This window comes from Colius striatus, chromosome 15 (assembly GCF_028858725.1).
Source record: "Colius striatus isolate bColStr4 chromosome 15, bColStr4.1.hap1, whole genome shotgun sequence".
Taxonomy (NCBI): domain Eukaryota; kingdom Metazoa; phylum Chordata; class Aves; order Coliiformes; family Coliidae; genus Colius; species Colius striatus.
The window spans coordinates 2,439,777-2,459,346 of NC_084773.1; the positions used below are offsets into that span (position 1 = coordinate 2,439,777).

General features: G+C 42.4%; 1 protein-coding gene across 3 annotated transcripts in view; it reads right to left on the reverse strand.

Moving 5' to 3' along the window:
- Nucleotides 1-9,388: 9,388 nt before the first annotated feature.
- Nucleotides 9,389-19,570, reverse strand: part of IQSEC1 (IQ motif and Sec7 domain ArfGEF 1) — a 190,552-nt gene continuing 180,370 nt past the window's right edge. For all 3 annotated transcript variants that reach the window (XM_062008174.1, XM_062008173.1, XM_062008172.1), the window contains exons 13-14: nucleotides 15,511-15,560; nucleotides 9,389-14,133 (exon numbers count right to left, since the gene is read on the reverse strand). In XM_062008174.1, coding sequence (XP_061864158.1) covers nucleotides 13,537-14,133; nucleotides 15,511-15,560 — 647 coding nt within the window. In that variant the 3' untranslated portion in view covers nucleotides 9,389-13,536. The remainder of the gene's footprint in view (nucleotides 14,134-15,510; nucleotides 15,561-19,570) is intronic.

Sequence of the window (19,570 nt, forward strand, 5' to 3'; positions counted from 1 at the left end):
ACAGAAAAAACTCACCTCACCATCCTGACATCCACCCTTTAGGTCCTTAAAAGTGTTGATGAGGTCCTCCCTTAGTCTCCTCCAAGCTGAACAGCCCCAGGTCTCACAGCCTTTTCTCCCAAGAAAGATGTTCCAAATAAGTGTTTGGAACATTTGAGGTTCACATTTGGGTATACATGACCATAGAAGCGGGGTGCCTGTGGAATAAAGCCCCTCATGGCTTTGTGCGTGCCACTCCACATCCCCAACACCCCCTGATCTAGCCCTACCGTGGTGAGGGGGCTGCTGTCCCCACGCTGAGGGAGTCCCCTGCCCTCCCCTGCTTTGGGCTCAGGGATCACGTAGCAACAGCTACAGAGAAGAGTCAGATAACTGGCCAGCCTGGCAAAATACTTTTTGGAGCACACAGGATGCGTGCCAACACAAAAGCATGGAGCAGGACCCTAGACCAGGGACAAGGAGGAATCACTTCACTCCCAGTTTCTATCTGGCTGTTGTGCTGAGCTGCACTCTGAGTTGATGGTAATTGCCACAAAATCTCCATCAAAAGCTAACTTCTCCTAATCTGTGTCTGGCATTGGGAGGAGAATTAGACCAGAAGCTGACAGCCTTCACATGAGCTGCCCTTTGCTTCTGCAGCCATTTCCACAGATAAATAAATGCCAAAGGCAAAACGCCACAACTGTGACCTGAGGTAAACACTCCATGCAGTGCAGTTCTCACCTGCTGTGCCTTTGACAGCAGAATTTGTCTTATTAAAAAGCCAAGTGGCAAACCCATGCCAGATTGCTGGGTTGATTACCTAAATACCAAAGCTGGGTTTGGAAACTGCTCCGTTTCCAAACAAGAGGTCACTAGTCAAGTTTGTTGCATCACCACCCCATACCCACCTGCAGCTGAGAACAGTAGGTAAGAGTGCTCACTGGCACAGAAGTACTTCCTCAATACTAAACACAAGGGTACAATTAATTTGTTTGAAATACTTCTTTCAAGCCCATTTAAAGGCTGCCTTTACTCTCTCATTTAGGATTGCCATGTCCCGCTGCTCTGTATTCTTCAGCTGCCCCCATTTTGTTTTGAACTAAGAAGACACTTTCAGATACTAGGGATTTAATACAATGACTAATACTAGAAGTAAAGAGAGGTCTAATGAACCAGTTTACTTTTCTTCCTTATTTGCTTACTTGTAAAATGTAAATCTTTAATTGTGTAGTCCAAATAAATTGCTATTTCAGTTGCCTTTCAGGCACTGTTTTGCAACTTAGGAGAAGATTCCAAGGGGAAAGGAAAAGCTAATCTCCATCCAGCTCGGGCAGCCTTGCTCACAGGTGGGTTTTTGTGTGTATTTATATATGTATTCATATTGTGGGGAATCCTCAAGTCCTAAGCATCCCCAAGCAGAGCCCTGTGCTGCCTGAAGCCAAAGGTATTACACAAGGGTGTAACACACTGTGCCTGGGAGGAGGTGAGAAGGATTTCACTCATTTGGTTGGCGAGTCAGCCAGATGGTTGTCGAGTCCAAACACGTGTGGAACTCTGAGGAAACAAACCCATCTCAACCAGAAAGGTTTTCCTTTTCACAGGCTCCTTGATCCCATGAATGATAACTATTAGTTGGGGATAAGATGAAACTGCCAAGTGCTCATCTTGCAACACTTTCTTGAAGGGTGTATATTCCCAACTACTTGTTTTTGTATGACACAGGGGCACCTTATTTATGGAAGAAAAGCTAGAAAGGCCCCCTTTGCTAGCCTTTTGGTAAGGACAACAGAGGGGAAAGGCTACCTGCAGGGCCCTGCTTCCCTGTAAGGTCACAGTACTGTCACAGTTTAGTGGTATCCACTGCTAAAACTGACCATGAGCTTCTAACTTCTGCATGTTCAGTTCTAGTTAAGTACAGTTGTCAAGCTTTTGTTAGTTTTGAAAGGTGGAAAATAAACAGGGAATGGGAACACTGAGATGGCTCCAGTGCTTTGCAGTCTTTGGGATGGAGCGATAACTCGTTACTGCCTCTGTAGGGTACTTCTGTCTCTAGCTGGCTGATGGTATGGATAGCAAAAAGCCTGCTCTGCTGTTCAGCCTCCTGACACGTGGGGTTGATTGAGCAGATGGCTTTCCCACATGTTGTCCTGCATAGAAATGGTGGGGTGTTGCAGAGGGTGATGCCACACCAGTGCCACATCCCAGCTCTGGGTTAAGGTGATGATGTGCTCCAAGGGGTCCAGGAGAAGAGGTGTGGGCCCAGTGACATCATCCCCAGACTAAATACACCACAGAATGAAGCTGAGGCCACCCTCTCCTGAGACAAGTCAGACCGGTTCTGGTGAGCACAAAGGGAGGTGGATCTGGCAGCTTTAAAGAAAGGATAAACACAGAGCACAGTGAAAGACTGCTTGAAGAAAATGATCCAGTTGGGGAAAACAAGGCTAGGCAGTTGGAAAACAGCACAATAAAGATGCCTCATCAGGGAGCTCGAAAGAACTGAAACGGCAGCCAGCACACTCCACCCTGTGCATTCCTCCCCTAAGCATGAGAATGGTATTGGGAGCATATCCTAAAGAAATACCTGATTTTTTTCCAATTGCAGAACAAATCACAGTGGATGACCACACATCCACAGCATGAACTACAAGCAGACTTTCACTTGCACATAGAGAATCCCCTTCCTGCACTGACACAAATGACTCAATGTATTTGTCCCCTACACACAACTCTTCCTAATGTTGGATGTAACTACAGCTGAAAGCATACTCCTGGCAGCTGCAGTTCTCTGCAATTCACCCTAACACTGAATTCCACCATTCTGACCTATGAACATCTTCAAACTGCCCAATGTGCTGTTAAAGAAACCCCAACATATTTTTTGCCTTCTGCTTTGCAACATGCCCAACCTTTCTCTTTCCCCACCATTATTTACAACTTATAGAATCATTTCAGCTGGAAGACACCTTGAAGACCATTGAGTCCAGCCTTTGTCCCAGCCCTATCAACCACTAGAGAATGTCCCTGTCTCTGCCACTCAGCTCTTCACTCACGTGTCCATATTATTTCAGCTTCCTCAGAAATTGTAAGACCTCTCTTCACTACTTTCCTGGACCAACTAATCCCTCAGCTGTTAGGAGAGCTCATCATAACTCACATTTTGTGACCAGCCATGACTGCCAGTGATGTCCACTTCACACTATTCCACTCAGAATTGAGAAAGAATTAATACAGAAGAGATACAGATCAGTAAATGAGTATCATGAAATTACCCCATAGTTTTCTTTTTTACTCTACCACGTTTTCCAGTGGCTGCTTAAAGACTGGCCTTCAGTACTATAAACATCTGACAACATTTAGCTCCCTGAGACATGGATATTTTACCTACTGAGAAAGTGCCACTGTAGGTCTAAATTACTCTACAAAAATATTCACCAGTCTTTGCAGCACTTCCAGGAAAAGACATCCAATTCCCTCTGCAGCCTCTCCACCCTTTATGCAATTGTTTTCTCCTTTTTCAGTCAGACAGTAGGGAAGTTTTGCACCTGAAATTCATAATTGCCTTCCCCGTGGGCATGTGGTGATGTGCTCATTGCATCACCTCTCCTGGCTGGAGATTATTTTAAAAGCTGGCTTACAAATGAAACCTTGGGAAAGGTGAGAGCAGGAACTGGTCTTTCCACTTTTGCTTCTGGTTAGGAAGTCATGTAGTGTGTTTGACACATGGATGTCAACACAGTCACTGTATAAAGACTGTATAACTCTTGCTCTGGGAAGGAGACAACCTGAACTCTCAAACTAAGAAACAGGCTGTTCCTGTGGGATTCTGTACAAGCATGGATAAAGAGCAGAAAACCAACCTGGCTTGGATAGCACTGGGATGGAATCACACCAAAGTGACCGTGGCAAGTGAGAGAGCGAGGAAGGCTAGAAAAAGACCTTGGAGGAACTGCAGAAAGCACATCTTAGCACTATTAATGAACACAGAAGGGAGATGGGTCAAGAGCCTCTTTGCCAAAATAAAATGTATTATACTCTAACTTTGGAGAGCAAGAAAGGAGCTCCATGGCCTCAGGAATATTTCACTCATTTTTTTGTAGTCCAATAATTTGCTTCATCCCAGAGGAGTCATTTGGTTTTCTCCCCTCATATGGAAAGAGAAACAGATGACCCAAAATGCAAAGTGGTTTTTCACCAGCTTTTGCTTCAGCTTATTTCAAATCCATATAGTCAGGGGACTTGTTCAGGCTGCCTCCCCTATAAGTAAAGCTCCCAGTAAAGCTGGGCTGGCAGCTTGCAAGTGTCTGTTCAGGGTCACCAAATGTTCCAGTAGTTCAGAAATCTGAACGTTGTGGTAGCAGAAAAACATCAGAAAGAGGAGAAACAAAACAGGTATAAAATATAGATGCAAACTCTCTCGAAAATTCACACATTGCTACAGCAGAAGAGTTAGCACATCATCATTTGTTAGTGAAATGCTGTGACAACTCAGGGCTACAAACACCCAGGATGTTTCAAATCCTACTTGGAACACTCAGTCCGCATTTCTCATTGGGCTAGAAAAAATGTTACTTCTTGTCACTGCTCTTCCAAACTCTAATTTTGAAGCACAAGAGAAGTATCCCAAACTATGGTCAAATTGTGGCCATGGTGGGGTTTGTTTGCTGGTTTTGTTTTAGTTTGTTTATGTTTCAATTACAGGAAAGGCATTTTTGGAGCTGGGACTAAGGGCTGAGCCATGGGATTACTAGTAAAATGGAAAAGACAATATATAGGATGAATCATTAAGTAAAAATGTTCTTCTCTGCCATTGGAGATGGCTATAGAAGAATATTAGCCAGTAAAGTGAAAACAATAATCAGTCATGAGCATATGGTGAGCTTATGGAGGAGGAAAATGCTCACAGGGGTTGCACCCAAGTGCAGGAGTGCAGTCCTGCCAAGGTCAGGCATTCAGCATGAGATACCTCCTTTGCTTCCTCCCTCTCACCCTCCCCCCAGGTGCAGCCTTTCCTTTCCTGCTCTCCCAAAAGGCCAGTGCTCTCCTGACCCACAGCTCAGCTGTGCCTGGTGCAGCCCCAGCCCAAGAGGGAGAGGGAGCATGGGCTGGACAGCTTCAGGAGTGACCTGTTCCTCTCCCAGGATCACGCAGAGAGGAAAGGCTGCACGTACTCAGTCCAGCTGGACCCAAGTGTGGGGAATCTCCCTGTCTGAAAGTCAGATTGTTTCTTTATTTTAAAAAAAATCATAATGGTAATGACTAAATGAATTGATTTCATTGTGATAGCATTGCTGAGTAACAGCCTCCTGTCCCAGAACACCTGCAGAGTCCTTGCTTTTTCCATTTCCCTGCAAAGACCCCTACCCCATTTCTCTGTCACACACTTGCTAATGGATAATTTTGTAGCAGAAATGAGAAGCTGGAGAGAGAATGCATTTTTCACAATGCATGAATGACATTTCTTGTTAGACTGAATTTACCCCATCTCATTAAAGACAGATTACTTTTTCTCTGTTCATTATACATACCATTTAAACCCCTCTGTCTAAATGTGAGGAAATGAATGAAGGCTGGAGTTGTGGATGTCATTTTGCAATGGGGCTGATAAACTGGAGGCTTCTGTGCTTTGTTTGAGCTGCCTGTCTTGTGAACCGTGCTACCAATTTCACATCTCAGTTATTACAAAAATGTTAAATAAAGGGGATTTTTCTTCCATTTTATCCCTAAAAAGATGCATTTAGATGTATGGTAAAAAGAATCAATTTAACCAGCTGAAAAAAGTGGTGCTTTCAAGTCAGCATCACCCACAAGACCTTCATTTCAGTCTTATTTAGCCTGGGAGGTACTTCAAGCAGAGATCTTAATTTAAGCATTTTCTAACATTCACTCCAGCCTCATCCTGCAGTTGATTTAGTTTTGCCAAGTAACACAGGATTTAGCTTTAATTCTTGAAGTAAATAGGAACCAAAAGGAAAGTCTGCTAAAAGTCACACCTAAAATGAAGCATTTTTTCACCTGTGTAGTTTAGATATTGCTAGCAAGGAAGATGTGCTATGGTCTCCTCTAGGAATTTAATACTGACAAAGTACAGCAGCAAAAATCACTAAGAGGCTAGTAAGCAGGCTTCCTTTCAGAAAATATGTGTTTAATGCATGTCTAATACCAGGAAAGATGTATTATGGCATGTTACTGTAAGTACAATGTTCATCTCATGCAAAAGCCTTGGTCAGTACATAATGCACCCTGAAATATGATTAATCACACAGTCCTATCAGCACCATAATTCTGCTGGCTTGGGACAGTTTGAACGACTGCAGAAAAAACCCTAGAAGTTGGCTTAATGTTCCAAGCTCCATCTAAAATGCTGAGAGATTAAGCAACAGTGTATGGGAGATATTCTGTACTCTGTGTGTCCAGGGCCTGTGATACTGTACAACAAATTGGTGCATCAAGAAGAGTGTGGGCAGCAGGTCAAGGGAGGTTCTTCTCCCCCTTTACTCTGCCCTGGTGAGGCCTCATCTAGAGGCCAGTGTCCAGTTCTGGGCTCCCCAGCTCCAGAGGGACAGGGAACTGCTGGAGAGAGGCCAGTGCAGGGCCACCAAGATGATCAGGGGACTGGAGCATCTTCCTTCTGAGGAAAGGCTGTGGGACCTGGGGCTGTTTAGTCTGGAGAAGAGTGAGGGGGATCTCATTAATAGTTACAAATATCTAACTGGTGGGTGTCAGGAGGTTGAGGCAGCACTTTTTCCTGTTGTATCCAGTGACAGGGCAAAGGGTAATGGGCACAAGCTGGAATACAAAAAGTTCCACTAGAACAGGAGGAAAAATTGCTTTGATGCTGAGGTGAGGGAGCCCTGGCCCAGGCTGCCCAGGGAGGGTGTGGAGGCTCCTTCTCGGGAGGTTTCCAAACCCGCCTGGACACGTTCCTATGTGAACTGATCTAGGTGACCCTGCTTCTCCAGGGGGGTTGGACTGGATGATCTCTGAAGGTCCCTTCCAATCCTCACCATTCTGCAATTCTATAAAATTCAAAAGTTATTTGGGCTCCCAAATCTCACCTGTGCATGTCATAGATGATGAATAAAACATCACAGATCTATTTTATATACTCCAAAGAAAGGTAGGACAAAATGCTTCTACACCTGTTGTCATGAAACTCCTGAATGAAAATCAATCATTGAGGTCAACCGAAAACAAAATATTAAATAAAAATGAGATTTTAAAGTCAATAAAAGTCTGGAAGGAGACAGAGATAAAACATACAAAGTACTTCAGTTCATTCTCCTGGCATTTCAATGTTGCCTGGTCTTTATTTCAACCAAACTAATACTGAAAATACCAGGAAAGTAACCCCCTCTTACAAAGGTGTTATCTAGAGGAGTTTGAAGTAACTTGTTACTGCCCAACAACTCTCTTGTGCCATTGTGTGCACTGATACATGCACACAAAGACCCGAAACACACACCACAGGACACGGTTTAGGAAGGCTTTTAAAACACTAAGACTTCTGACTTGCAAAGCACGTGATTTTCAGTTACAACTTTGTCTCTTTTCTTCATATTAGGGTAAGTTTACTGATCCTCAGCAAGAAGGCAATAGAACTCCTTAAATGAAGGCACGTCCCACTGGATATTTATGTACAAGAGACTTAAGGAATGCAGCTCCATTAAGATGAGCATCTCAAACAAATAAGGGTATTAAAATCTAAAAACCATATTAGAACTGTGAGCTATTAGACTATCACATACTTACCCTACATGGACTTTTTTTTAATGAAGTTACTTGGTGTTGCTGCAAATGGTCCAAATCCATTACACATACCACAATTGCTGCTGAGCTTCCTTTGGCCATTTGGGCTTTTTTCAGTTCTGCCAGATCATAAATCCTTTCAACACAGTCTTAGTTTAGGTAGGAAGCAGCAGCATTTAGACACATTATTTAGGTCCTACTTTTAAAATGGATCAGGAAAAAACCCTCCCTGATTTCTATCAAGATTTACAGGCTCTTAAGAATTAAAGAATTAAAGAAGACAGACTCTTTGCCTTCTCTTAAGTGTAGATATATCAAAATTCTTTAAATCATAGCTTCTAAACCAGGAATGGAAGAACATCTTCTGTTTCCACTAACCGTGTTTCCATGAGGCGTCGGTAATCTTCTCATGGGTCGCACGGCTCAGAGGGGTGGCACCTTGGAAGCATCCAGTGATAAATGGATACTCACCTATCCAAAAAGAATCATTGCTGGAGATGTGCATCCTGACATTACAGCCATTCAGACATAGGCCACAGTTGGCTATTCCCACAAAATAATTCAAGAACCTCCTAAAATTCATAGACAAAACAAGCAAACACAGTACTTGGTTAAAATTGATGGCTAAGCATTAGTTGTAACGGGCTTTACACACAGGTTTCATAGCATCATAGAATCATAGAATGGTAGGGTTGGAAGGGACCTTTAGAGATCATCCAGTCCAATCCCCCTGCAGAAGCAGGGTCACCTAGATCAGGTCACACAGGAACATGTCCAGGTGGGTCTTGAAGCCCTCCAAGGAAGGAGACTCTACAACCCCTCTGGGCAGCCTGTGCCAGGGCTCCCTCACCCTCACAGTGAATTTCCTTGAAATCCTAGCAATAGCACAGAAAAACAAGAGCACAATTGAGTATGTCACAGGTTATTATCTAAAGTAATTGCAGGAGTGTAACATTAAATACCGTCAAGGCCGTGCGTGGCAAATGTGGCTGCATAGGGATCCTCCTGGGGCATACATTAGGACACACAGCAAAGAAAGAAGTACAAAGAGTAATGGGGAATATACTTACTGAGGGATATCACTGACTCTACCAGTGGGTGCACAGAAGCAGTGCATCCTCTCAAAGCTTTGTCCAAAGAGCATAGGCTACGCTTAGGAGCTGAAGGATTGCATCCCTGGAAGGACAAACCTAGAACATCTGAATCAAGGGCAGACAGTCAGCTGCACACGAGCTCCAAACGCCGTAGGAGAGCCAAAAGTTCCATGGGATCAGCTGAGCAGCTCATGTTCAAGAGGATTCAAAAGTTGGTGACTGTTTTTGAACACTGGAATGTTCTGGCAAACAGAACACCTAAAAGCCTGTTCAGTGTTCCCTCTCATTGTTTGCAGGTCTAGGTGTTGTATTTATTGCTCTTCCTCATACTTTGGAACTAAGCACCACCAAACAACTCACAACCTACTGAGAAAGGATCCCAGTCCCCACAGCACTGACCACCATTTCCACCAACTTAATTTAAGATGATGACTAAAGTCCTGGCCCCTTTGAATTGAGCAGCAGAAATCCCATTGACTGAGCAGGGCCAGGATACCACCAGAAGGAATTTCCTTCAAGTCTGAAGAGTTGAAGCTCTTGGATTACACACAATAAGAAACAAAGAGTTTTGAATGATTTATTTGATTTCTCCACATGATCACAGTTATAGTTTTACATCAATAGGGTCTGTTACTACTTACAAACAGAATGCATATTAAAATGAAAGCACTCCTTTCTTCCCCATAGTTACAAAAGGGGTCTCGAGCCTCCCCAGAACAGAAGCTTCTTGTAAGCATAATGTTTTTTGAAGTCTTTAACAGTCTGCATTCAAGATCTAATTCTAACAGTTTAATACAACTCAATGCTGATTTAAGTTCCTAGCAGGAGATAGGCAACCTCAAAGTGACTGCAGACCGATAGTAATACTAATTTACACACTATGTACAATTTAGAGAATACTCTATTTCCCCCACTGGTCCCACTTTCACCACCTCCTTTTCTCTTTTCCAAATTTAAATCTTGTTATTGGTTCCACTTTTCTTTTAAATATATACACAAGAATCCATTTTGCAGGCAAGAAGTGCGATGGTATTTTACAACGGAACAGCAAAATGCATGCTTAACTGCAGAAAACACACGGCTTCATATGGAACAGCAAGTCAACATCTAGAGATTCATTGTTTAAATATCTGCTGACTGTCTTTCAGCTCATTTTATCAAGAAACAAGAGGCTTCTGCTGCATGCAGTACATGATGGGAAAATCATTCTACACTGGTATGTTAGACTTGGTTTCTTTTGTAGCAATACAAGACGCACATTATATTAGGATGAGCTTGGTTTTTTCGTTTTTACATCGTTTTACAATCCATTCTGAACTTAAAAAAAATAAAAACCCCAAATATATATTTGATTGTTGTCCCAGAAAAGATTTTGTTTGTTGCCACAGCTCCATTCTTTACGTTTCCCTTTCATTCTCTCTCTTTTTTCACACCAGTGTTACTACTTTGCCACATCGTTTATGGGAAAAGAGAAACTGCTCTGTGCAGTCGGGGACCAGTTTTTAATTGGCAATGGTGTTGGAGAAAAACCCTCCTGATTTCACCCCTGCCTGCAGGCTGGAAAGGTGAATCCTCTTAGTACTATGGCCTGCCTATGCAAGGCATGATCCACACTGCCCTAAGCACTTGTTAATCAAGCACAGAGTAGGAGAGGTTATACTACAACCCTAAATGAGCAGCAAAGTTCTTAAGACTTATGCTGACACCGAGACACACATTTGTTTGTTTAAAGGACACACAAACACACAGTCTAAAAAAGAAAGAAAAATGAATCAAGTTTGCTGTTTCTCCTCATTGACTTGAAAGGATAGAGTTTACAAACGCTGTGCTCTTATAATGACCAGTTTGGGTTTTTAAAGTAGCCTCAAACGGTCTGGGATGTTACGCATGCAAGTGGATGCACCTCGAGGGCCAGCACAAACTCTTTCCCCAGGTGTACATGAGAGCCTGTGTAAATGTGGTTCTTTGCATGCACTTTGTGACGTCTCCTGACTATTTCATCGATAGTTATGTGGAAAATCAGTGGCCAAACATTAAAACGTGGCTTACTGTGCAAGCTGAGAATATTTCTATGTATGTCTGACTTGAATGAAAGGGAGTTTAAAATGCAAAGCAAACACAGATCTGGGAGATTTAATGTCATGTTAGTTTATGCAGCTAGATTTTCCTCTCCACTAACCACCCCATACTCTGCATTTATTCCACACTCAGGCAATTTTACTTACATTACAACTCTGCATCTGAAACAAGTACAGACTCCGTCACTCGGTGAAGAGGAGCGTTCTTACCTCTGTTTGAGTTAAAAGATGCAGTTGCTGAAAGATGTTTGGACCTGAATGGTTCTTTATCTTTTCTGGAACAACCTATAAATTACAGTTAGACTCTACTATTGGTACAGATGTATGAAGAAAAGTCTACATATTGGGATATGTTATCACTTTACTTCAACTAATATCAACAGTAACACTGATATATTTTGCAAATATACAATATGTAGAGTGTAGCCTCACACTAATAACATTAGATGACATGCAGACAGTTCTACTTTCCCTTATAAGATCAGTATATATGTTTCTTTTTAAACTGCAAGGAACAGAGCCTCAGGGGACCCATCTGAGCCCTCTTAAGGTGAGCTGCAGAACTCAGAATCATGATGAGTGATACTTCAAAGTAACAATGGAATCGCTCGTTTTCTTTTCTTTCCACGGAGATAATTTAGAGGAGAAGGAGCAGAAGGGGAAGACACAAACAAACATGGACAGCTTCAAACAAAAGGCTAAACTCTAGATTGCTGTATTTGCTCTCTGTGGAGGTTAACAAAGTGCTCAGTTTGCAGTTTTGCTGGTATCGTGATATCAATGGTATGAAAGGGGAGAAAAATTCACTCGGCGCCCCCCACCCACCACCCAAATTAATATTAGAGATGCCATGAGCAAGCCAATGTGAAAAGTCACTCTTGTTCTCATGTCCTTGTTATTCCTGACCATCTTATCTCTGCTAGACAGGAAAAAAACCGACTGGTTGCTCTTATTATGTTTACCCATCTCATACGGGAACTTTTTGCTCATCCTCTTCAAGGTTTGCTTTTAGGCTGGTACAGTTTTGCAGTTGTGATTCCTTTGTCTCTACTGTTTAGGTGTAAAGTCCTTGCAGTGGCTCAAAATGCTGAAACTACAAAGTAGGCGCCATGTATAACTTTGTACAGGATTGAGGGATAAAAATGGGATAGAAATTTGCAAATGGTTTGGTTACAACACATAAGCAACAACAGCACAGCCTGGTTTTATGTGATGCCTTGCAACTAACCGGACTATGAAAGTGAGGGTTTGAGCATCAACTCAGCCTGCTGAGTGCTGGGTACTTTCAAACTAACAAACGTGATGAATAAAAATGGTGAAGCCACTTTCTTGCTAGCACATGGCTACATGGAATTACAGTTGGTTTCTTTTTCCTAGATTTATATATATATATATATCTATAAAAAACCCTATCCCTAGATTCTAAAACAAACCTTCAAGTTCTAGAGCGCTTCCACCTGGAAACACTCTGATTAGAATTCAGCTTCACTGGGGGTCAAAATGAGAAATTATGGTAAACGGGAAAGAAAGTAGCCGAGGAAGATGGAAGTTTGCCATTCTCATGTCTGAGATGAATGTGTTTGCAGTGTGTACATGCAGCTGTCGGAACTCTTCACGTGTGCTGGTTAAATGCATACAAAAGAAACGTGGATCATGGAAATTCACAGTTATCACAGCCTTTAAAGTGTCTTAAGAATTTGTGTGACCAATGCTGGAAGATGACCACTGGTAAGTGGCCAGCCTACATTGCTACGGTATAGTTACTGCGTCTTAACGAGTTTGCTTACCTGAAATAGCAGAGTAGTTATAATACTGGTTACGTATGATATTATCATGTTAATAAAATAAGGTTTTATACAAAGCAGTATTTGACTACACCATTTAAATGCTATGTTACTTGGCACATTTAGTAATGATTGCTTAGAAATCTTAGCAGGTCCAGAGGACTTTGAATGAAAATACCGAAACGTCTGAGAGTTTGTTTCTAACGTTTAATGGTTTTGGTCTACTCTTTCGGATGCTAGTCATCTATTATACTGTCCTATCAAGTAAGTGGAATTCCTTGTAAAGTCTATATTGCTAGGTTTGTGGACTGAAAAAATTTCTTTCCAAGCACAAATGTTACCTATACAGTATATATATATATATATTTATATGTATATATTTATATTATATAAAGTTTACTTACGTACTTTCATCAACCATATCAGGTCTACTTATTGTTTTTGCCCATTGACAATAAAAGAGCAAGAACTCAACAACTTGGTTCTGTATCACTTTCTTCCTTTTTGTTTCTTTTTCATAGGCTAGAAGGTTTTTATGATGCATGTAAAACATTCAAGGGGGTTGGTGGAAAAGGGAGCTATTTTTTTTTCCCATGGTCAGCAAGCAGCAGGTTCTCAAGGCAGTTTGGAAATAAGAACTAACCGGATGGTAAAGGTCTATCGAGTAGGTGAGTGAAACCACTATTGATTGCTCTAACTTGAGTTATTTTATTTAGTAGCAGCAAGCTTTGAAGCTCACACAACTCAGTTAAACTTTCTGCATAAAAACTGACAGTATTATCTGTTGCTTCCTGTAAGTGCCTCTGTAACTCCGTTTAAAACTACTGCTATTAGGAGGGTCAACACGTCCTAGACTATCGTGCTGATGCCGCTGTGTTTGGGCTTGGTGCTGGCTGAGGTGGAGGGAGGCGGTGGCGGTCCGTGGTGGTGCTGGGGGTGAGCGGGGTGGCCGGGGTGGGGAGGGGGCAGGGGCGGGTGGGGAGCGTGGCCGTGCGGCGCGTGCGAGTGCTGCACGTAGGGCGGGTGCGGGGAGTGCGCCGCGTGCTGCGAGTGGGGCACGTGCGGGTGGTACTGGTGCGGGTGCTGGATGTGCTGGGGAGGGTGGTAGTGGTGGTGGTGGTGGTAGGGCGGCGGGTTCTGCTGCATGTGGCAGTACTGCGAGTGGTGAGAGTGCACTTGTGCCTGCGCCTGCCCCTCGGCCGGCCCTGCGTGATGCATGGCGGGAGGATGCTGTGAGTGTTGCTGATGTGGGAGTACTGGAGGGTGCGGAGGTTGCTGTGATGAGCCAGATGGTGGATGGCCTTGGGAAGGTGGCTTTCCCCTTTTACTACCAAATAAGGAACCTAGGAGTGAGGAGGAGTTGGGCATAGTCTGGTGAGGGCGAGATGGACACTCTCGGGTTGATGTAGCTCTTCGGCGCATGTGAGGACTGCTAATGATGGACCCCTAAAAAGAAATTAATAGAAATCAAAATTAAAAAAAATCTTAAGATGTTTAAAAGAAAAAAGTTCACACTGACCCACAAACTCCTCCTGCAGTGCTCACATGAGTGGCCTACGGTAAAGGGTTCTAGCAAAAAACTTATTTCCACCTTCTCTAAGTTGCCGGTGAGGCTTTCGTGCCCTTCTTGGGGTATTTGAAGCATTAAATGTTTTTCTCTCAGTACTTTAATATTGAAAGCTATGAGTTGAAATAAGGAAAAATAAATGTCACAGAAGAGTAACATGACATAAGAGCTAGGAGTGTGTTTTTTTTAAAGGAATAGAAAGACCATAGTTCCTTTTCTTTTACAACAACATCAAATTCAACCTGAATAGTGAAACACACGGCAGCAAATATTCCAGGTACAGCTTCAGATTCCAAAACAGCATTTGAAACTTTTCTGTGTTTCTTTATAGTAGTTTTCCACTACTATATGCCACAGTGCTGCTTCTCAAGTCTACCTCTGAATGATGTGTTCCATGGAACCAGACCCATTTTTGCCACTAAGATTTCTATGTGATTGTGTTCTTTTGACCTGGGGGGTCCAACGTTCTCTATTATTTAGCCTGGAATGTGTACATTTAAGTTTCTGGAAGTTTGGGGTTTGTAGTTTTCTTTTTATAGAAAGAGTTATGGGACACAACAGTACTTAGCCAAAGTGTGCTGGATTTAAACTGCAATCTACCTAAAGCAAACACCAAAGGAAAAAAAAAAACAAATTAAAAGGAAAATAAAAAGGAAGAAAAAGAAGGAAAACAAAAAGAAACCAAAAAAATCTGCAAGCTGAATTCAGAGACATGAACAGTATATATAAATGGTTTGAAGATGAATGAAATCTCATGAAATCCACATTGAATTCACCTGTCTTGGTAATTTTTTCCTCCCATGCCCTATCTGTGCAATTCCATGGTGTCATGACTGCATACATTTAGCAATTTAACTCGAAAAGAAGCAATGGGAATGGGTTGAGCATGAAAGTCAATAGTCGTAGCTAAATATCAAACGGCAAGAACAGTGTACTTGGTAACAAAGAGCGAGTGGGCTTTTAAGCTGGGACCAGACTGAAATGGTGGCAAAAGGACACATCATATTCATTTAACCATGCTTGCAGGAACAAAGGGAACAAGGTTAGCTCAAACCAAAAATGGCATCGGTCTAAAACAAGCTGTCAGTGCTTTTAAAGCTGGAAGAATACGGAGTGAGTAGCCTAGGCATGCATTTTATTTGAGGCAGGCAGGTTATATGTTAGAAGAAAAAAGAGCAAAAAAATATGTATATAAAAAGAAAGGTTTGAAATGCACATCATCACATCCAGCTAGACATCAGTAACTTCCTACTTACTTCCATATTGCTGTCTAGCGATCCTGCACTGCTGCGTCGCCCACGCTTGCCTGCCCAGGACATGCAACACCAGAGATTAGAGACTGAGACAAGACCCGGGTGAAAAACAGCTGCTTTCCCTCAATCACTAGAGGAGGCTCTAAATGCAACTAGAGGGGCTGCAGGGGGGGAGGGGGTTACATCGCACTCGACTGCTATAGCAGCTACTAAGGCAGAAACTTAGGGGGTTTAAGGCCATTAGTTAGATGAAGTTTCTGGACCCGACTGATTTGGAAGAGGTATTGTTGTGAATCAGCTCTCACTAGCGGGGTGTGGCTTTTAAAATCTGTACAGCTCTTACAAGATGTGTATTTTTCAGTGCTGTGGTTATGATGTTGGCCAGTAAAAATTGTCAGTGCTTCGATTTCCTGGGATCTAATTGTCTGAGAAGTTTCTTTCTTTAAAGGCTGATAGCATATCTATATCTGTGGGGTGGCATTAACTGAAAGGCAACGTTTAATGCTGACATGTTCTGAACTTCAGTGGAGGGGATTGGCGAGGGGCAGCGGCCTCAGCATTTCGTTTCCAGCTTTGAACCTCAGTGGATTTCATATAAATCTTCTTTCATCAGGTCTAAAGAAAACTAAACTTAATTTTTTTATCGATAATCAATCTGGAATCTGTCTTGACATTATGGCTAGATTTTGTTTGTTTAGCTGTGCAGTGCTTTATGTCTTTAAGTACAATGGATTTGTTCTCCAATATTCTCAAACTGCCAAAGACATTTGCCTAAAACTACACATGAAACACCAGACTGTTTGCCTAAAGAGCCAGAATACTCCAGTGGCTATATACAGGGCACAGGATCCTAGATTTTCTCTCTCATTTCACAGGAGAGAAAACAGCATATGGCTGCAGTGGAAATAGATGCTTTGGAAAAGACAGCTTGCTGAGCATTGCTTTGCAAAGGCTCAAAACACTTGATGGGCAGGGTGTTTAAGCAAAGGTAACCTTTGAAAAGCAGTCAGGTTCTCAAACTTCTCTAAAACCTGCATCTTTTTGGAAACCTCAGTGCTTTCTCCTTGCTTCCTGCAAGGTCAAATATCAATCTCCACCCTGCATTGGTAGATTCCTGCCTTCAGAATCTTTCTTCTACTCTAACAGGTGGTTTTGGAGAGGAACGTGAAGATTTCAGCATCACTGAACCTACGTGGTGCATCTTTAGAAGCCCGAAAGACACGTGGTGTCAGAGCTAAAGAGAACAACTTTGGGACTGGTTTGTAAGTGGGACACAACAGATTTCTGAGAGGTTCACCCTTGCTTATTGATGTACCCTCTCACAGACCAGTTTAGACTACCCCTAAGTCTTATAAGATCAGTGTGACTGGACCTAAGTGTGACTTGGACCTGGCTGGTCACGGGATGCCACCCAGCAACACAAGTTTCTCTGAAGAGCTACAGTTCTCTTTATACTACTGTAACATTTCTCCCTCTCTCATTATCACCAGGAGTTACTCCCTAGTATGAACCCCTCTCCACTGACATTAAATTGAGGAGAAGGCATTTAAGGTCAGAGTGTTTTGTTTGGGTTGTTAAATTTGTTGGCATTTTGCACAATTGCCCTAGAGAGGCTCTTTGTCAAAAGCTTGGTGATTCATCTCTTGCTGCAATTTTAGCTTCATCCAAACCATAACTATGCTATCTTATGAACCCCCCATCCTCAAGAAAAACTGGTTTTGATGATCCTTTGTTTTTACCTCTAGTCAGGCTTTGATATTTTTCTGCTCCACTAACAGGATTAGTACTGATTAACACTCAAATCGCTCTTGCTTGCTGATACAAAAACACAGAGGAAGACAGGCATCTCTGAACTTAGCAGCCAATACTGCAAATTAGATTGACAGCTGCCACAAGTCATTACATGTGGCCCAAAACGAAGGCAAACATGAAAACTAGTGCCTTTTGCATCTGGCAGAGTCTCTAATAAAATAACCACAAACACGGCATATACACAGTGTATATGGACAGAGAGAGACAGATGGATTTTTGCTTAGAACTCCAGGGCAAAGTAGTGCTAGCAAAGCCAAGAACAAACAGAAAATCCTGCTTAAAATGCCTGTGATTTCCCTCAGATAGGCACTGGCACAATGAAGACTGTTTTGCTGGTTGTCTTAAAAACTAATCGAACCCAATTCCGCATTGGCCTGCAGTGAGATCTGAAAGCTATTAAGTGAATCCCCCAGAGCGTTCCCCCTGCCAATGTGTGTTTATACCAGGCTGCTCTCTGGTCTTTGAGATGGCATCCCAGCTCAAAATGGGCTCCCTGGAGCTGCAGTGTGCAAATGCATGTCAAGAAAACAGAGACTCTTGCTGAGCGTTGGATGTAAGCGTAACTACCCTGGACTCATGGCATAATTCACAGCTGTGATACAAAGCACAATGCATCTATCAAATCTGACCACCAGTTTGGCTTAATGTATTCTCATCTACCTGACATTTTTAAGGATGTTAGAGTGGGGTTTTAATTTACCTTCATAAAAGCAACTTTGAGATCATTTAACCTTTTCTGATTCATTCATTGATGTCAGACAGGACTATTCCTTGTAAGAAACAACTTTAACTTACCTAAGTATAACACATCCAATATATTCATATGCATTACATGGGACCAGGAAACTTAACTCAAACTTAAATATCCCCAAGGAAAAGACAGAGTTTCATTGCTAACAATCCATTCTACCTTGCAGAAATCCATCTCACAGATGCGCAGACCCTTACAGGACATGTAAACATTTCTCACCTTGTATCTCTTGAAATTCTGTTCTATGCCAGTGAGATACACTGATATCTAAACAACAATGTATTATGATCTGGCTTTGTGTGTCTTGGGAAAAGCAGCTCTAAATTAAGGTTTTGGTCAAGCAAACTAACGTGGCAGCTCTTACAACAATGAGTTGTTATGCTGGTCTCCACAGGCTGTGAAATGGATATCGCTAGCAGCAGCAGAATCTGTAACCATCTGGCTCCTGAGCTTACAGGTATTACTCAACCTGACTTGCTCAAAATGATCTAAACAATATTGTCTGATGGGCAGTTTAGGAGACCACTTTCCTGGGGGAAAAGGTTCTTTGTAACCTTTTCATCTTGTTTCCTGGTTGGAGCAGGTCCAGTCGTAAGATCACACACCAACTGCAAAAATTGCTTTTGTTTTGGACATCTTCAAACAAAATACTTTAAAAACACTGATTGAGTGCCAGGAGATGAGAAAAGTGTGGCCAGATCTGGTCTTGCTGAGCTCCCTCCCTGCAAAAGCAGTGTCTCTTCCATAAGACAGGAATGTTGTTGGTATAAATATATACAGTGTGGGGTGTCTTTGTACACTGTACTTGTACAGTGGTTTGGTGTTAACACACATGTGTCACTAAGGACCTGATTCATCCAAATCTGTTCTACTTAAAAAACCCCAAACCAATCAATTCTAACATGCCCATTACTGTTGCTCTCCCATTGAAGAACAGGAAACAACAGTCACAAGGGAAGAGATGAGAAAAAACCTCTCTGTACTTGACAAACCCTTCCAATAAGGGAGAAAAAGACTGCTTGTGCCTTCTGCCCTACATAGGGCAGGAAAATCCATGGGAGAGAATCACCTGGTAACCCTGCCTGCATCAGAGGAGGAGTAGCCAAGGGATTGCCCCCCCCAGCACAGATTGAGTCAACAGATGAAGGGAATCTGTAATTACATGAACTCAGTGTCTTTTTAAGGAGATTACAATGCTGAGAAGTCCCACAATCTTCTCCATCACGTTTTGGGATATAGAAGATGTAAAATGCATTTTAAACAATAAAAATTATAAAGTTAAAGGTTGCCAACTGAGATGACAATGCAATATACAAACAGAATTCTTTTCATCCTGGAACTGCTTCAGGGTTTTGGCTTGGTTTTGGTTGGCTTTTTTTAAAAGGTAGCCTCTACTGGTCTGTGATTGTTTCGAGATAGCTCAGGAGCTTATGAGACAAATATGACTTATATGACTAGTAGCCACTGTGCAATCCTGCACTGCTGTGCAGATTCCACTGT